We start from the raw sequence: 18,413 nt of genomic DNA, 5'->3' as shown, positions 1-18,413 counted from the left end.
TTTATTGTCAAATATGCTATATACACAACATACAGCATAGATAAAATGACTTTCTCTGCCCTACGTGCAAACAAACAATAAATAAGACACAATACAAATAACAAATAACAGTAAGGTAAAGAAGGTATGCAAATAAAATTATAAAAATACATAAGAATCAGAATACAAAAATGTGTAAAGTATAGCTAAAATTTAAGTAGAAATGTTTTGAATTAAGTTGGCAGAAGGCAGGGAGAAAGGGAGTCCTAAAACCCTGAAGAAATAAGTTGTCCTTGAGCCTGCTGGTTCTGGTTTTGAGACTCTGCAATCTTTTTGTAGACAGCAGCATGATTGAAGAGGCTGTGAGATAACTGATTAAAGCTAGGTTTGCACTGCGGAAAAAATGGGAAGCCAATGGAGGGATTTAAATCAATTAACATAACTACAAAAATATAAAGATGCATTTTTAACACACTTGAGGTATTATCATTTATTCAACATATTTTTGACTACAGTGTTCACCATCCTGCTGCCAAGGGTACTTAAAAACTCAAAAAAGCTGGGAAAAAAAGTAAAACTGCGTTTTTTTTTAGTTCACGTAGTTTGTATTCTTTCTTGCGTTTTTTGACACTCGTTTTCGGTAGCAGTACACAAAACAGCGGATTCTAGTGGTCAGATAGTACACACTGTTCCTTAAAGGGGCAGTGCGTAATATTTAGTGCCTCTTAATGGTACAAAAAAACTTAAACACTTTCCACACTTTTTTCCCTTTAGTGGACTCCTACCCCTGATTGCTGCCACGTTTGTCTTGCAACTTGCTGCTACGCTATGCTCAATGGCACTGCTTTTCGTTTGCATTGGACAGTACAGTGCCATCTAGTGGCCAAATATTACACACTTCTCCTCTATGTAACATATTGTTTGTTGACACAAAAAGGTACAACACAATATTAAATACAGATCGCCTTCTGATGAAGTGAATTGGGTAGAAGAACTAAAATGATAATAATCATAAAATGTTTAAAAACAAAAAACAAAAAAAAAGCACAACTATTACATGAGGAACCTTAAAAAGGTCTTCTTTGTTTGATGAAGCCAAAAACTATAACCGATAAAATCAACACCCAAACAATCATGGGTCAAGCTGGTCACGTCCACTTGCTCCCCCCGTGGCGTTTGTGTATCATGGGAAAAAAAAGACTCCACAGAGCCAGCCTGGCCTTTTGTTGTGTTTTTCCTAAACACCTATTCTGTGCGCATGATTACGCAATATGCTGTTTTCATTACACAATCTGGAGCCTCGGGGCCATTATCAAAATTGACCTCTGCCCAGTTGATTTCATACGCGAATGAATGAGACTTGCAGGAATCGAACACATGCACGGGAATGCGTAGGCATGTATTTCCACTTCACCCCCCCCTTTTTTTTTTCAGAATGCGTTTCCACTGCAACAATGTTCAACTTGTTCTGGGCTCCCCTCCAAAAAAATCTCTGCTCTCCCACCGGCTTAAAGGTAACCCTAAACGCCTCGGAAAGGGAGAAGATTCAGTATAAAGCAGGCAAAGCTAGGGGCCCCGCATTTAGTGATGGGAATTCCGGCTCTTTTTAGAGAACGGGCTCTTTCGGCTCTCAAAGGGCTCTTCGGATTGGATTTGTTACTTTAATCCGAATATTACCAATGATTATGTGATAATTTGCACAAGGTAACTTAATATAAAGCAGAAAAGAGAATAAGACAAAAAAGGAAAAGACGAAACAATGGAAAAAGAGAAAAAGGGGTAAAATGGAGAGAAAAGAAAGAAGATAAAGGCAAGAAAAAAAAGTAATAAGATAGGAAAGTAAAGGAGAAAAAGATAAAATAAGAGGGGTAAAAGAGAGAAACGGAAGAAAAACGACAGAAGTAAAAAACTAGGGAAAAAGAAACAATAGGAAAAAAACAAAAGAATAAAGTACTGTAACAAACAAACAAAAGAGGACAAAATAGAAGCAAAAACGTAACAAGTGAGAAAAAAGAAGAAAAAGGTGAGAAAAAAGCTAGGAAAAAATAAATAAAAGAAGAAAAGGACATTTTTTGCTTCAATCAGTATACTGTTTTACCAATAATAATGTGGCCCTATGCCCAAAATGAATACATATTTTAATATATTTTAATCTTTTATTCTACTAAATTGTAATAGCATTATTTTTTCACTCTACAGTGAACTACGAACTTATCTAAACTTTTCATACAACGCAACTTGAAGTCAGGCAACTCGGATTCCCTGAAAAACACGCGAAACCAGCAAAATGTAAAGTACGAAGATGTTCTTTTCAGTGCAACAACAAATAAACTATGAAACACAAAAATAAAATACTTTTTTTTTAAAAAGCCAATCGGGAAATATACTCAAGAAACACAGGAAACAAAAAATAAATTAAAATCCTCCAGAAAAACAAACAGATAAACCACAACCAATGTTTTTTATAAACTCAACAAATTTAAAGTCAACAACTTAGAATCCCTAAAGAAAAAATAATATTGACCTATTGAAAGAGAAAAAAGCACCTCGAAGGGATTCGGCTCCTGATGGGCGGGAAGCCGGCTCCCTTCGTACGGTCGAAAGAGTCGGCCCATCATGTCTTTTCGTTCGCGAGTGACACATCACTACCCGCATTCCGTTCCCCTCCCCCTCCGATCCCTAACCTCGCTGTTTTTTCGATTTGCTCGGCGTAATGACACAGGGTGGAGAGAAGAGAGGACGGCCAAAACCCAAAATGGAGCCGCCCCTTGCCAAGAGGCGGCTTTGGCGGCCTCGCAAAGAGAGGAAGTGGGAGAGTAATGAGAGACGCCGGTTCCAAAGCGAGGCCCCCGGCCGGCATCTCCGCTCGCTCGCTCGCTGAAAATTACAGAGGACGGCCGCGTAAGGCCTCCGCCCAGAATACGCCGTTTCGAAGAAAACACGAAGCTTCTGTATTTGTCTCTAAAACCGACTGGCTTCCATTTGCTCGGTTTCAGGTGGTGAGTAGTGAAAGAACGGTCAAGTCATTCAAACAACACATCTACAAGCATTTAAAACTGATTTTACTGCTGGGGTCAGGAACCTACGGCTCGCGAGACGTTTGTGGTACTTTTCATGAGAGCATTTGGCTCAGAAATGGAACTTGCACGATTAATTACTGCATTGACACATGCGAAGCCTAATGTAGCCCGTGCAAAGCTGGAACAACACTAAATGGGGTCACACCGACTGACCTCGTTTTGGTTCTACATCACTGAAGAATCTTTTTTATAAAAGATCATTAAACAATCTAAGCTCACTGTTGTGACACTTAGGATGAAAACCCACAGAACAAACTGTAAACACCCCAAAACTCTATCAAAGCACCAAGAGCAATATGATTGGGTAAGCGGTAGGAATGGGTGGAGCTATACTCTTTCTTCCCCTCGCCAAGTGCCGTCTGCAACGAAGGTAAATATGTTGTTATACTTATTTGCAGTATTTTGAGATAATTTTACAAAACTATGCGGGAAAGCAGATTTGGAGGATTTGTTGAATTTTCTCTTATAGTATATGGTGTGGCTATCTAAAGAAAAATCAAATCAAAATTTACATATGAGATTTTGAATCTTTCATGTGCATTTACAAGACGTATCATTTTTAGATCTTGAGTGATGTAATGAAATGATCTGCATTTATATAGCGCTTTTCAAGTCAATGACTTCCCAAAGCTCTTTACATTGTGCTTCACATTTCCCAATAGCGGCCGTGATCTGTGCAGCCATGTAAGGCGCTAACCTGCTTATTGGGGGTATTGGGTTTTCAGTGTCTTACCCAAGGACACTTCGACATGTAACACGGACAAGCCGGGATTCGAACTGGGATCCCTTAATCCTAAAACGATCGCTCTACCTCCTGAGCTACTGCCGCCCCATACACAAATATATGAGTAAACCTGAACAATACGTGTGTAAATATTTTGGAGACAAATCTCTTCTAATATAGGTGTTGGGTAGAAATGACAGTAAAATGTAGGTTACATTTTCATTCACGGCAAGTTCTTCCCATTACAATTCACCACAGCATGCACCTGTCCTCTTGGGCGCGGCCCGAAGGGGGCGATGAAGCTTCATAGGACAACGCCACACAAACTCATGCCAGCTGCCGTTAATCACGAGGCAAGACTAAATGCGATGGCAAAGCAAAACCACCAGAAACCAATGACGGCATCATTTAAAAGCCCACTTGTAGGCAACAATTTCAAGCATTTACAAGAAAGTTCTCCCAAAATTCAAGCACTTTTCAACAACGATTTAAAATTCACAGATTCCAAGCACCCGTACGAACCCTGTAAAAATACACCCACTGCACAGGGAAACAATCAGCATAACTTTGTGTGTTGGTGTGTAGGTTGGTTGGCCGTATTCGAGACTAAGATGCTCGAATCCAGATTCAATTATTCGATGCTCGCTTAACCGACTCAGTTGTTCTTCTTTCTTTCTGCTTCTCTTGAGCGGGTGCTTTTTTTCACCGCCGCCGGCTCAAAGACATGAAGTCATATCCTGCGCTGCCCTTTCCTCTCCTCGCTAACCCAAACAAGGCGGGAATGCCGAGAGAGCAAGAGCAGTAACACTGAAAGCGCTCTGTTCAGCAGTCAAACTGGAACTACATTTCCGGATTTAAAAAAAAGGAAACAATGTACATGATTATGAGGGTGACACTTCACTTCCAGTCATTAGTGAATATATAAAAAATAGGGCAGTCGTTAGGACGGCAGGTTTGATTTAATGAGCCTGGACTAAATTTAATCCCCCTCACCGGAGACGACGATGGCGCTCACACTTCCAGTGGCTTGAGGACTTTTCGACACCATTTTAAAAAGCGCCGCAGAATTCTTAAAAATATGGCTTCGTTATACAGGTGGCGAGTATCCTGCCGTTCGAAAAATTATAACGAGAATTGTCTTTGGCATTGATAACAACGTAGTGACCGATGTTAACGAGATTAGATGACATGTGGCACTCCAGGATAAACAGAATAAAGACTTAAAAGAAAAAAATAACATAAAAGAATGTCTGCATAACTAGGCAAACTTATTTAGAATGTATTGTTTGGAAATTCACATAAGTTGTAAAAAAAAAAGATTATTTGATTTCTTTTGTATCTACCGATAGTCTTGAACCCTTCTTGACTCAATAATCAGAAATACAATAGTAACTATTCAATTGTTCTTAATTATGAATACATAAAGATGCAGATGTCCACATATACTATTTCATTCTGTATTTGTTTACGATTAGAAAACTGTCTTAAATTGGTTTTTGAGCACCCAGAATTAAAGATATATATATCACGTCCCTGTTTTCAAGCACTTTACTTGTTAGGTTTGAGTGTATTTACACATAATGCTTCATGAAAAAACATATTTTTGGAAAAGTACAATATGGAAAAGGTGTCAGTAAAACACATTTTTTCATTAGTAGTACCTAATTTCCCAATCTATGATCATTATATTTTTACCATTATCGTTTGGCGGGCCGGATTTAAAAGCTTGACGTGTCACGTGTGGCCCGCAGGCCGTTGTTTGCCCAATATTGCTAAGAAAAATATTGCGAAAAAACACAATTCCAAAATAAATCCATGAATACCTATGGTTTATATACATAGGCTAAATACTATTTTTAGTCTTTTGCACTTGTTTGGAATGGTGATGACCCTGGAGAAGAAACAATCTCAGAGTCCTTGTTTTAAAGAACCTGTAGCGCCTAACAGAGGGCAGCTGGTCAAAGAGGTGGTGCCCGGGGTGAGATAAGTCCTTTATAATGTTGTTGGGTCTGCGGCATTAGCTCAGGAGGTAGAGTGCTCGTCTTGGGATCAAGAGATCACAGGTTCGATTTCCCGGCTCCTCCGTGTCCTTGGGCAAGACACGGAATCCCGAATGCCCCCAATAAGCAGGCCGGCGCTATTGGTGTGTGAGTGTATGTGTGAATGGGTAAGTGTGAAGCTCATTGTAAAGCGCTTTGGGAGGTCTTCATTGACTTGAAAATCGCTATATAAACTCAGACCATTTACCATCTGCTAGAGTATTGCAAACTGGCAGTTTGGGCAGAGCAGCCAATGATTTTTTTCCGCTAGGATGTGTCGATGATCTGGGACTAAAGTATTAGGCCATAAATATATTAAGTCTGTGAAAAAGAAACCGAAAAAAGTCATAAATTTCCTACGGACAGGCTGCCAAGAGACATGACAGGAATTTAGAAAAAAAAGGTGGCTATATTTAAACGGCGGCGGGAGGAAGCGCCTGTGTGACAGTGGGCAGTTTGCCAGGGTTCGCACTGGTCATTCAATCCCTGTGTGTATGTGTGAGACATCACAGCCTGACTGGATCACAGTCAGTCCAGGGTGGCACCATGAGGCATGCCACTGACACACCGTTGAGAAGTTGGCGGGCTTGAAATAAAAAAAAAAAACACGATCCAAGAGCAAGTAAATGGCCCAAATACACGCAGTTGGAGACTCTTCCAAGCTTCGATGCGTTTTAGACAGCACATGGAAGCGGTGGCCTGGTGCCACGACTTCAGCGGTCATTAGGTCAAATCTTGTTAAAAACTAAACCGAACGTGGGTGAAGGTTGCGTGCACAGGATGCGCATAGGGTTGGTGAAAAAACATAGCATCAATGCTAAGTCTAAAGAAGGCCAGACACTCACAATTCTGACCACACTGGCATTGATTTTATGGATGCCCCGCATGTCAAAGGCGTTTTGAGAGAGAAAATGAAATGCTGTGCTAATGAACATGACAAATTTACTACTTAAACATTATGTACCCTGTGATGGACCACTTGTGCTACAAGGTTGGGATCGAAGCAACCGATAAACAAGGAGATGTAGACTTTCTAAGACGTTACGCAAACAAAACTAACACGGAAAGTGAAGAAAACATCTCTAACATTGTGCCAAGTTATTTGAAAAACAAAAGAGAACAAGGACTAGCATATACTCAGAAGGTCAGCTAAATACCGGGAACTATAGATTTCACAGTACATGGCCAAATACTCCAATACAATGAGCGGTATTCTATGCTCTATAGATTTTAGTTACACTGTTTTGTCATGTAAATTGTAGTGAACAAAGAATTGCTATGTTAAGGACTGAAAATGCTTTGCTAACAAAGCTAAACCGTACTGTAAAACAAAAAAGAAGCTTATTTATATATACACTGCACCCGGCTCGCCAGCAAAACAGCCAAATTATGTGTATAGCCAATGTTCTCAGGTAAAATTAATGACTTCCGCCACTATGCTAAGAACACGAGCAAACAAAGCAACCGCCATGAAACTAAAACAATGCATGTGTCATGTGAAAACATGGTGGTTTCTCAATACCCTCAATTTCTAAAGGGACACTGTGTAATATTTGACCACTAAATGTCCTTGCATTGTCAACTCCCTCAAACAAATTTCTGGACCTACGATTTTTCAAAAGAAAATGCATGTTCATATGATAGTAAGTGTATTTTAGCTAGTTATTCAAATCAATAAGAACTCAAAAACTTGATGTTGGGAAAATACCATGCTAGTAAAACGACTACTACCAAACTATAGACGTATCAGTACGTAGATCATTGTGAATCTAATTAACTAAACTGAAATTAAACAATCACAACTCTCCTACACGATAGAATTTCAGCGTTTTTGTCCACTCGGCTATGCGAAAAACATGACATAGGGGTCATGTTAATAAAATCCTGTTGCGATTACCTCATTAATGCTTACTAAGCTAGTAATGTAAACAAAACCATCCCGAAACTATTAAATACATCTGGAAGACAATAAAGTCGATTCTGTTCTCTCGGGAACTGGGCTAAGTCGTAACAAACAGCGGAAAAAACTTCCTTGGCGGAGATACTGACGTCCGTGCCGCTCTCCATTCACAAAACCGTCTCATCGGTTTCTGTGGTCGACTGAAACCCGCTCAATCGACTGTAACCCCCTCCCCCTCCAACCGTCCCTCGTTGTTCTGCTTGCTGTTCCAAGTGAATGGCGCGAGGCAGCGAGAGCCCGCCACGGAGCCCCCAGCCTGGCAGGCGGCCCGCTCTGCGTTCGTGCTTGTCACTGTCGCCGCAGCTAGCTTAACTCCTTCTGGTCCGAGTCCCTCGATTGGCAGTTTGTGGGTCTTTAGAGTAACGCTTACAAAGTAACACGTCCCGGAACGCAATTGCTCTTCTCTGTAACGAGTACAGTAACGCGTTTTTAATCCCATTTTGTTACTCAACTGCTGTTAAAACCTGCACTTCACAGTTACTTTTTAAAAGCAGACCATGGACTACAGCGAGTTCAGATCTTCCTGTGCTCTCTACCAGCAACACAACGCTGGTTACTTATATATAGGGTGGACCGATAAAACACAACTGGATCCAGAGTACGAGAACGCTCGTCCCCTACTGATATTCTCCCTATCATATATACTCACATCTAAGGCACATTTATATGACCAGAGCCATATCCCCCTAGTGGGAGGTGGCTAGAGTCAAGAACACATTCACATTTCTGACTCTTTCTGGGAATTGATACAGAGGAGGGGATTCCCAGCCCCCTCGCTCAACCCAACTGATGTGTTGGGAGTCATTAGGTGACCAAACCCCCCAATTCCAACCCCTAATGCCGAGCGCCAAGCAGGGAGGCAATAAGTACCAATGTTGTAAGTCTTAGGTATGACTCAGTCGAGGCCTGAAGCTGCAACCTCCCAGTCTCGGGGCAGGCGCCCTACGCCCAAGGCCACCGAGCTGGTTATACCAAGGCACATTTAACACTATGAATTAAAATACTAAAATCAGGGAGTCAATTAACATGCGCAAATGAGATTTTATGTCACCAGTAGCAAATGGTAGGCAGTGCTTGGGAGTGGGCGTGGCTTATACAGGAGCAACAAAATCTATAGGGTAAACGTCAGCACAGAATTTACAGTAAGAGAGGGTGGAAATGGAAAAAAAACACGCCTTGGACATTACCCAAAAACGGAGAAGGAAGGTTTGTAAACAAAGGACAAAATGGATATGGAGTGTCTCGGCAGTGTAAGTTTGCAAGCTGTGAAAAAGATCTTCTATTCCTTTTATTATGTCACTATTTTTAAGTAGTTTCAGGGGGTATGCTTCAATGCAAGTAAATACAGTAGTTTGCAAGCGGATAGTTACTTTCAGAGTCAGTAACCTGTGACGCAATTACTTGTTAAATGGAGTAACCAACAACTGTAACCCATTCCTTTTTTCAGTAACGCGCCCAACACTGGTAATGCTACCCAGTCAAGAAGCGCTTGAATATTCAACGCCAGCGCACTCCCTACCCCCACCCCAAGGGAAAAACATAAATTGCGACCCTGGCTCCCCTCTTGCGCCGTCTGGAGAGGAACATAAAAAAGGGGGGCGATTGAGGGAGCTAGAAGGTCAGCTACAGGCCTCTTGGGACAGCCATGTTTCTTTTGTCAGGGCCCCTGAGGGAGGGCGCAAGGGAGGTGAGAGGGGGGAAGCTTGCCAGGGTAAACCATGAGGGTACCGCTTTTCTGGCATCTTTGCTGAGGAGGCCCATTCACTGAGTTACTTGATGCCAGGAAATTGCGCAGGAGAAGGGCACACAGGGAATCAAGTAGAGGATGCACCCAAGAACCTCAGTACGAGGGTTTACGATCCCAAAACTGCATGTAACATCCTACATGCCCGCATTTCTTGTGTAAATATTGTGTAAATTATAACCTTATATTCTTTGCTCCTTTATATTCTTTGTTTTTTTCTATCCTCTCTGTTAAATGTAAAACTGGAGTGCCACGTCCAATTTCGTTGTCACAATATGTTCAACCCATTTTGTAACAATGACAATAAAGGTACATTCTATTCTATTCTATTCTATTGTATTGATCTCATTTACTGGCAGCCCCAAGTAAAAATGTAACTTCAATATATATATATATATAGAAGTCATTGGTATTCTATGAATCAATGTAGTTTAACAGTGAAGAAGCAGTGGGTGGTTCGCTAGAGTGCCTACGTTGGAGAGATCTCTCATTAAATACCGGCCCCAAGTAAAAATGGATCTACGACGTCTGTGGCCGTCATTAGTACTCTATGGGTCAAAATTTGCTCAATTTAACAGATAACAAACCACGTGTTTGGGTAGCAAGTACTGCACAGTTCTACAGAGTACCCATATTATAGGATTTCCAAGCTCCAAGTAAAAATGGATCTTTGATGTCTTTGCCCACATTGGTAGTTGACAATATCCATCAATTTAAAGAATAAAGATAATAAAGCGATTCTGGGAATCCGCGTCTACGAAACAAAAACGGGTTAAAAGGGAGGTGGATGTGGTTATGTAGAGATGGGGGTTGGGGTATGGGCCGCTAACACCAACCGACATAAAACAGGCTCTAAAAGGGCCCGGTAATGAGAACCATCTGATGGGCCCGAAGAGAACAACTCTGCCCGCGGCCACGGCGCCGGCTCGGGAGGTTGGCCAAAGAGGATTATGGGAAAGGAAAGCTGAGGAAGCCCCAAACTAGGGCCTGAAAAAATAAAAGGAGAACAACTGCGTCTCTTGCTAACTATGCTCTGCTGTGGTTCTGCAAATACACAGAACCCAGACTGTGTTCCAAACCACCAGCTCCTTCACATTAGCGCAATCACGAAGAGCACGGTAAAGAAGTTTACCTGAAAGCCCCACAGGGGCTGAGTAGGTTGTTCCCCCGGTCTCACTGGATGAAGGTCCTGAGTCCGGAGAATCTATAGTCGAGAAAGAATTGGAATTAGTAGGTGGACAAAGACTGCAAGACTGTCCCTCACCAAGATTAAATCAATGCTTGATGGAGAAAAATAGCTAGGAAGATCTTTTATAATCCTGCTTCAGGAAACACGCTAACCCCGTAGGCTAAAAATCGGAAGGAGCTCGGACAGAGAAGTTTTACTGGCGGGTTTTGGCATTGCTACGCTCATGCTAACGAGCTGCGACGCGGCCAAACGATTCGTTTTGGCCGGCCAACCTCGCTCGCGCTTTCATTGGCTGCCAGCGGCCCTGGCCTGGTCACCGGGGCGACAGTTCACAACCGACCGCAGGATTCGAGGAAGGGGGTGGGGGCCGTGGAGGTAAACACTAACTGGATTATATCCCACCGGAGCCCCCACAAGGTGGCGATTGACTTCAGGGCTGCTTTCATGTATGGACGTTGGCGATGCCAACGCTGCAGTGGGCAGGGAAGGATACTCAGGTCACTTCCGCTTCCTGCCGGTAAGAACTGTGAATTTTCTACATCCTTTCTGACACTCTCTCAAGGTAAAATCATACACAACCTGGATCATGGGTAGGGAACCTATGGCTCGCGAGCGTTATATGGCTCTTTTCATACGTATGGCTCCAAAATAAAATGTAACTATTGCACATCTCTCTGTGGCGTTCCAAAGTCAAGTGATTTCATCCTGATTTTGGTCCATATACAGCCGAAGCAACTTAATGCAGAAGTTCGATAACAAACCATTTAAACTGATAAATAAAACCGCTGGCAAACGACTTTGATTGGGTGAGCAGTGCGGGTGGGCGGATCCCTGCACACAGCGCAAGGCACTTCCTTCTCTCTCTCTCTCGCTCAGTGCAGTCTACACCGAAAGTGAATATGACAATATGCTTATTGTTTGCAGTAACTTGTGACATATTTACAAAAGAACTTTGCATGCACATTGTTTTGAAACCGTTATTAAGGACAAATTCAAGGTTCCTGACCCCTGACCTAGAGCATACGACAAAAGGGAGATACAGTATGTCAACTTTTGGGTACCTTGTCCAAAAGAACTACGACCAGAGGATTAAAATTCATGTCAAGAAGGTTAAAACCTGCAACACAATTTGCCCAGGGGTGTTTCTCTTCAAAGATAGACAAGCTCTTTTCCTAATTGCCATTTACTGCCGGAAGTACAAGAACTAAAACAGAGTCAAGATATAGAAACTCTCTAGAAAATCTCATCTACAAACACAAAACACAGAGGTAGAACTTTAAAGGGACATCTTGTATCATTGAGCGCCTCCTAGTGGTAAATAAAAGAACAAAATTAATTTCAAACGTAAAAAAAGTACATGAACTATCATATAAACACGTTTTTTTTTAAATACTCAAAGGGTCAATTTGTGTTTGTGTTACTGAACACGAGGCTAACCTAGAGGGAGCTGACAACATTTTCCGCCATCTTGCTGCTACGGTTGCCAAAACAAAGAGTAAAAATAGTGTGATGATGAGATAAACTATAATGCCTTTTCTGTGTCATCTATATCACTGGTGATGTAGTGGTTAAGATTTGGAGCTCAGACCGCCACGACCCGTGTTCGATTCCCGTTAGATCCAATGTTTTGTGATTGTGGTTTGCGATATTTTTCGACGGATCAATCATTGCACAAAAAACGATAATGTGCTTGCGTAAAACCTCGTGTATAACGTGCAACACCTTGAGTTTTGTTTTGTTCTTTTTGTAAAAAAAAAAGGCGTAATACGCGAATAAATATGGTACCTTTGGTAGCAAGATAGCAGACAATCATATAAACTAGGTGAGGCTCATGATAAGTAAAATACAAATCTTTTGACTCACAAATATTTAAAAGATACAGTTTGAAGTGATGGTTCATGTATTTTTTTCAATATTGTTTCTCACCACTAGAGGCGCTACATGATACACACAGTCCCGAGGTAAAAAATGGTAAGTAGGCGCTCGTTTGAAAATATTAGGGGAAATGCTGATTCTGGTGATAAAAGTCCAAATAAAAATCTGCCCGGTAACAGTGTAGCTACAATGGAGAGAATATAAAAAACGTGTATTAAAGTAAAAAAACGCTTTTCTGTCTAGCCACGCCCCTTTCATACTGTAACGCTGCAGTCAAACTGTCACTTGGGGGTTACTACAGTGCACAAAGTACTGGGGATGGGGGGAGTCTTCTCTATCCCCTTACCCCCCCAGCCAGCATTGGCTGCTCATTTAGCCGTGGGTGTGCACCAGTAGCGGAAAAGAAAGCAGAGGGTCCAGACAATGACCCCTGCCAGACGAGCAGCTGGCTGGGGGTCCGCCAGCCCGAATGGGAGAAAGTGGCTTTCAGTGAGTGGAAACAATAGGAAGTCATTGCAGCTGCAGCTGTGACTCCATAGCATAGTCCGAGCTCCCCTCTCCACTCTGCACCTGCCCTCCCCTTCGCCCTCCCCCTCTTTGCCCTATTATCCACCATTATTTATTCAGCGTCATACCAAAGCTGCGCGTCGGCGCTGTCATTCACGCTAGCGGCCGGCATCCCGCAGGCTGAAGTAAATAGGAAACCCGTTCAGGAATACAGGAAGCCATTATGTAACTGGAAAAAGGGCCGGGAATGAGTGTGGGAGCGCGGTGGCAGAAGCAGGAAATTAGCAGCTAGCCTAGCTCCTAAATCAAATGTCAGACTTTTTTCCGCCGTTTGTCGTGACCCAGCGGGCGCAGCTGCTATGACCATCGCGACCGCGGGAGAGACTCCGCGGCCATGTATTTATAGGACAATAGGTCGTAGACGGTTCCGCCCCCCCCTGCCTCCAGCCTGGGGCATCTGTCAATCAGCCGGCCGTGTGACAACTTCCTCCAGGTTAGCGAGAATGCTAACATTGTGGAAAATGTTTTTTGCACCGTGTTCTGTCGTACTTAGACAAGTTTTGAAGCTGCGACCAGCCTGCTCGCAAATGAAGATAGTTGTACGATAGTCCTCGAGTCTGAGCGTTCACACAAAGTCGGTGAGCAACGCTCGAAACAACAGTGAGCAACAGCAATCCCAAGTGTGGCAACTAAGTCATTATCAAACATGTCCAAAACTTGACATCAAGTTACATTTTGCGGCAATGCAAAATTATTTTTCACTTTTGAATGAATTGACTCATGTACTATTGCAAAGGTTGTAGGGCCTACAAACGTCGTTTGTTCTTACAATTCTTTCACAAGATATCCATTTTTTTTTTATTTGCTGATATATTTTCTCGCATAATATTAACATTTTTGGGGGCTTATTGGGTCGGTTGCAAGATGCAGAACTGTATTTAGTCACATTTTTTAGTGGAAGTACAATGTTGGCAACAAGATTGACTTGATAAATTGGAAATTATTTGAATGCAACACAAACTTTATTTGTACCTGTTTTTTTCTTTTTTTTTTTTTAAATCTCATTGTGTTTATTTTTTCCTAACTGTTACTTTTCTTCTTGTTTTTTGTTCTCTATTACCTTTTTTCGTTTATTTATTTATTTCTTTTTTTCTGGCTTTTTCCCTGAATTTTTCCTGCTCTTTTTTTCTCTTTTTCGCTCTTTTTGTTTATTCTCAGCTTTTCACTACTTTTTCATTTTGGTATTTTTTTTTCTTTTTTGCTCTATTTCCCCCCCTTCCTTTGTCATTTTGTGCATAATTTTTACATATTATTTGGTCATGTAGGGATTGAAGAAGTAAAAACAACCCGAAAGAGCCGGTCCTTTTTAGTGAGCCGAGCCGAGCCGAAGAAGCCGGTTCTCGAAAAACTCTACTGACTTTACTCAACTTCGTTCTACTTCGACATTGACTTCAAAATACCGCATTTAGAACACAGCGTTTAAATCCCTTAGCGGGCCTGATCCGGCCCACAGGCCGCCTGTTTGACACCCCTGGTTTAAAGCGTCTTCAAGACCACTTGAGTTGAAGGGACACTGTTGTATTTGATCAATAAATGTCGCTAAAGGTTGTAGAGCAACCGAAAACGAGTGCTACAAAGCACACGAAAAAACACAGACTATGGAAACTGAATGGGGAAAACAAGACACAAAAAAGCATGACATAGGAAACAACTCTGGTTTATCTGATGATGAATCGGACTTCGAAGGACCTTAAATACATAGATTTTAAATTTTTGGGGTATTGTGTTCGTAGTTGACGTTGACAATAAATTATTTTAATCATGGCCTCACATATTCATCAACATTTGACACAATGCTTAGCTTGGCCTGATGTTTTTAATCAAAAATAAGGGTTGCACATTATACTCGAATAAATACAGTACACCAAAAAGCTGGCGAAAGGTTGGGGAAGAAAAATGGTGCAGTTTGGTCCCTTTGAGTCGACATAGTTTGTATTCTTCATTGTGCTTTGTAGCATTCATTTTTCGTTGCATTACATTATACAGCAACACATGGTGGTCCAATAATACACACTCTCACTTTAAAGCTTCCCTCCCGTGCCTCAATCTAGGAAAGGACGCTTGTTTTCAGAACGACGTGGCACATTTTCAATATTCTCCCGTTGTGATTGTATCTAAGAGCACGCGATACTCGTACGCAGGGTTGGGTAGGGTTACTTTAACTGGATTACTTTCAATTACTTTTGGATTACTCCAATACCAAATATGCTAATAAAAGACAAAAGAAACTAAATATGAATGAAATGAATAAATTTTGTGCAGGCTTGGGGAGTAACAGAATACATGGAACGGCAAAAATGATGTTGGCAAGCTGTTTGGATTTATTTTCATTTTGTTTCTGTCGCATTTGATGTTAGTTTTGCCGGAGATCAAAGCCAGGAGAGAAAGCTTACCACGTGTTGTGAGTCATCATTTTGTTCATATTTAGTTTCTTTTGTCTTTTATTAGCATATTTGGTATCGGAGTCATCCAAAAGTAATTGAAAGTAATCAAGTTAAAGTAACCCTACCCAACCCTGCTCGTACGACATGTTGAGCCTTGCGTCAACTATCAAAGGCATCCTTTGATTATTGTTAACATTGCTAAACTTTGGCAAAAATGCCCGAAGATACTTCTGATGATCCGTAAACAGTAAACAAGTATAATTGACGTCTTTCAACTTGCCAACGGCTCCAATCTGGGACATGTAAATGTTAGAGATTGGTATCTTTAACAGGGATTTGCCATACTTAAAAAAAAAAAAAAAAAAAATCCAATCCGGAGAATACTAGTACATAGAAAAACTAATTTCTTCGCGGAAATATGACTGTATTTTTTAAATCGCAACATATTTACTCAAAATAAAAATGATTTATTACACTAATTTGTATTTCCTAAACGGCCACTAGAGGGCAGGTCCTACTGGTATCAGCTGGTACTAATATCTTAAAATAAGGCTGGAATCGGCACTGATGCAAATTATACTTGCAACGAAAACATTTGATTTATACACTCTACGGAAAGAAAGAAGAAAAGACAGACAAAAGACAGAAAAAAAAGACAGAAAGAAAGAGAAAAGGAAAGAAAGAAAGAGAAAGAAAGGACGAACAAGGTACCCACATATCCTCCAAATATCTTAAAAGGCATTAAATTCTAAAAATAAGGTCTTTAATTGTCATTAAAATGTCCAACTTTTGAGAGTCTTAAAAATGTGAACACACTACAGTATTAAGATTTAGATTTGTTTGAACTAAATGGATTTAGAGAAAAAGTCACTTTTCATGCGTCATACTAAAAATGCCAGTTTTGACTGAAGTACAGTAAACATCCTTTTTATTTATATATTTCCAGGTCTAAATCTTTGGAGAGTGCTATAATTTTCGAAGAAAAAGGATTTTTACTGGACCAAAATGTTATCTAAAAAAAACTAAATACAATAAACATTTGTTTAAAATTGCCTCTAAATCATACGCTGTTTTTTTTTTTTTCGTTTGTTTCAACTGTAGCGTTGTTTCTGTCGACTTGGTCCTAAATTTGGCATTAAAATGTCTTTAATTCAACTTCTCTTAAACTGTAGAAATCCTGAAGAAAGAAAAAGAGAGAAAGAAAGAGGAGGGGACAGAGAGAGGAGGGGAGAGATAGAGAGAGGGTGGAAAAGAGAAACAAAAATTATAAAAAACAAAAAAGAGAGAGAAAGAGAAAAAAGGAGAATTAGAGGAAAAGAGAGAGAACGAAATAAAAAAGAGAGAAAATAATCTAAAGAAGAGAAAGAAAAAGGTTGGAGAGAGAGAAAGAGTAAAAGTAAGAGTCTCATTATCTCTCTCATCTCATTAGCTGCACCGCTTATCCTCAGTAGGGTCGCGGGGGTGCTGGAGCCCATCCCAGCAATCATCGGGCAGTCGGCAGGGGACAAAAGAGAGAAAGAAAAAGTAAGAGTAAGAGAGAAAAAACGATGGGGGCGAGAAAAAGGGAAATAACGATTTCAAGAGCGACGTAGAGAAAAGAGAGAAAGAGAGCAAAAGTGGGATAAAGAAAGCAACAGAAAGAGAGAGAGGGAGAGAGAGACATAATGAAAGAGAAAAGGAAGAGAAGAAAAGAAAAAAAATGTGGAGAGACAAAGAAAGGGTAGATTAAAAAAAAGAAGTAGAAAGAGGGAAAGAGAGAGGCAGGAGAGAGAGAGTAAAAGTCAGAGAAAGAGAGTAAAAGAGAAAGCGAAATAATGATGACAAGAGACAGAAGTACAGAAAAGAGAGAAAGAGAGCAAAAGTTAGATAAAGAAAGCGAGCGAGAGAGAAAGAAATATAGAGAAACATATTGAAAGAGAGAAAGAAGAGAGCGAGAGAGAGAAAAATGTGGAGACAGGCAGAGAAAAGGCAGATAAACAGAGAAAGAGAAAGAAAAAAGACCAAAGGAAAGGAGGAAATGAGAGAAATAAAGAAAGAGAGAGGGAAAAACGAATTAACGAGAAAGAGAGAAATAGGATGAAAGAGAGAGGAAAAGAAAGAATAAGAAAACATTTCAAGCTGCCTCTCATATTTGACATTTTTCCCTCTCGCACCTCCCTCAGCGTTCTCTTGCGAGCCAGATTAAATCTGTTGGCGGGGTTGATCCGGCCCGCGGGTCACAAGTTTACCCACCTCCAATCTATTGATTGGGGAATCATCGCACGCACACCATTCCCCTCAAAAAAAAAAACCGTCACCTAGGGAAGTGCCCTCTAAACACGTCATAAATAGAAGTCGCTGTGCGTGAAGCAATCCTAAAACACGCAGTCCACGCGTGTCTGTGAGGCGACACGCTCCACTTGAAACCATGACATAACCCGCTGCGCCTCCCTGGCACCGAGGTGACAACCTTCGTCTGGCTCAGGCTGCGCGGAGGCCGGCAAACAAACAAACAAGCCGTCACGTAAACAACCTTAGACGCTATTTAGAAAAAAAAGCCCACGCGAAGCTCCTATTTTAAACGCGGGTGCGAAGAGGCTCCACCAAGACGCAGTGGCAGGCCGACGGAGGCATTTGGCCGCCGGCCACGCGAGAAGTGCGCAGCCGGCACCGGTGCCTCTGCACCGCGGTCATAAATCATCCGCGAACACGGAGAGGCTTCCTGTGCGCGCTCGCCGACATTCTTGCGCACGCGCGACAACCAACTCAATATAAAGTCTAAAAAATGGAAAAAGTATTCATATAAAAACTACACAACCGGGACATTTCACTTATATTGATTTCAAACTTGGCAACTAAAATACCTCCTATTGCAGATTATTTAGAAATAAAG

General features: G+C 41.3%; 1 protein-coding gene across 1 annotated transcript in view; it reads right to left on the bottom strand.

The window, feature by feature from the left end:
• Positions 1–18,413, bottom strand: part of smad7 (SMAD family member 7) — a 34,237-nt gene that overhangs the window by 11,644 nt on the left and 4,180 nt on the right. The window contains exon 3 of the mRNA XM_088355749.1: positions 10,659–10,730. Coding sequence (XP_088211875.1) covers positions 10,659–10,730 — 72 coding nt within the window. The remainder of the gene's footprint in view (positions 1–10,658; positions 10,731–18,413) is intronic.

Source organism: Urocampus carinirostris, chromosome 16, assembly GCF_059441175.1.
Source record: "Urocampus carinirostris isolate Australia breed hairy pipefish chromosome 16, RoL_Ucar_1.0, whole genome shotgun sequence".
Taxonomy (NCBI): Eukaryota; Metazoa; Chordata; class Actinopteri; order Syngnathiformes; family Syngnathidae; genus Urocampus; species Urocampus carinirostris.
Note: the sequence above shows the minus strand (reverse complement) of the source record. Positions and strands in the feature narration are given on the sequence as shown.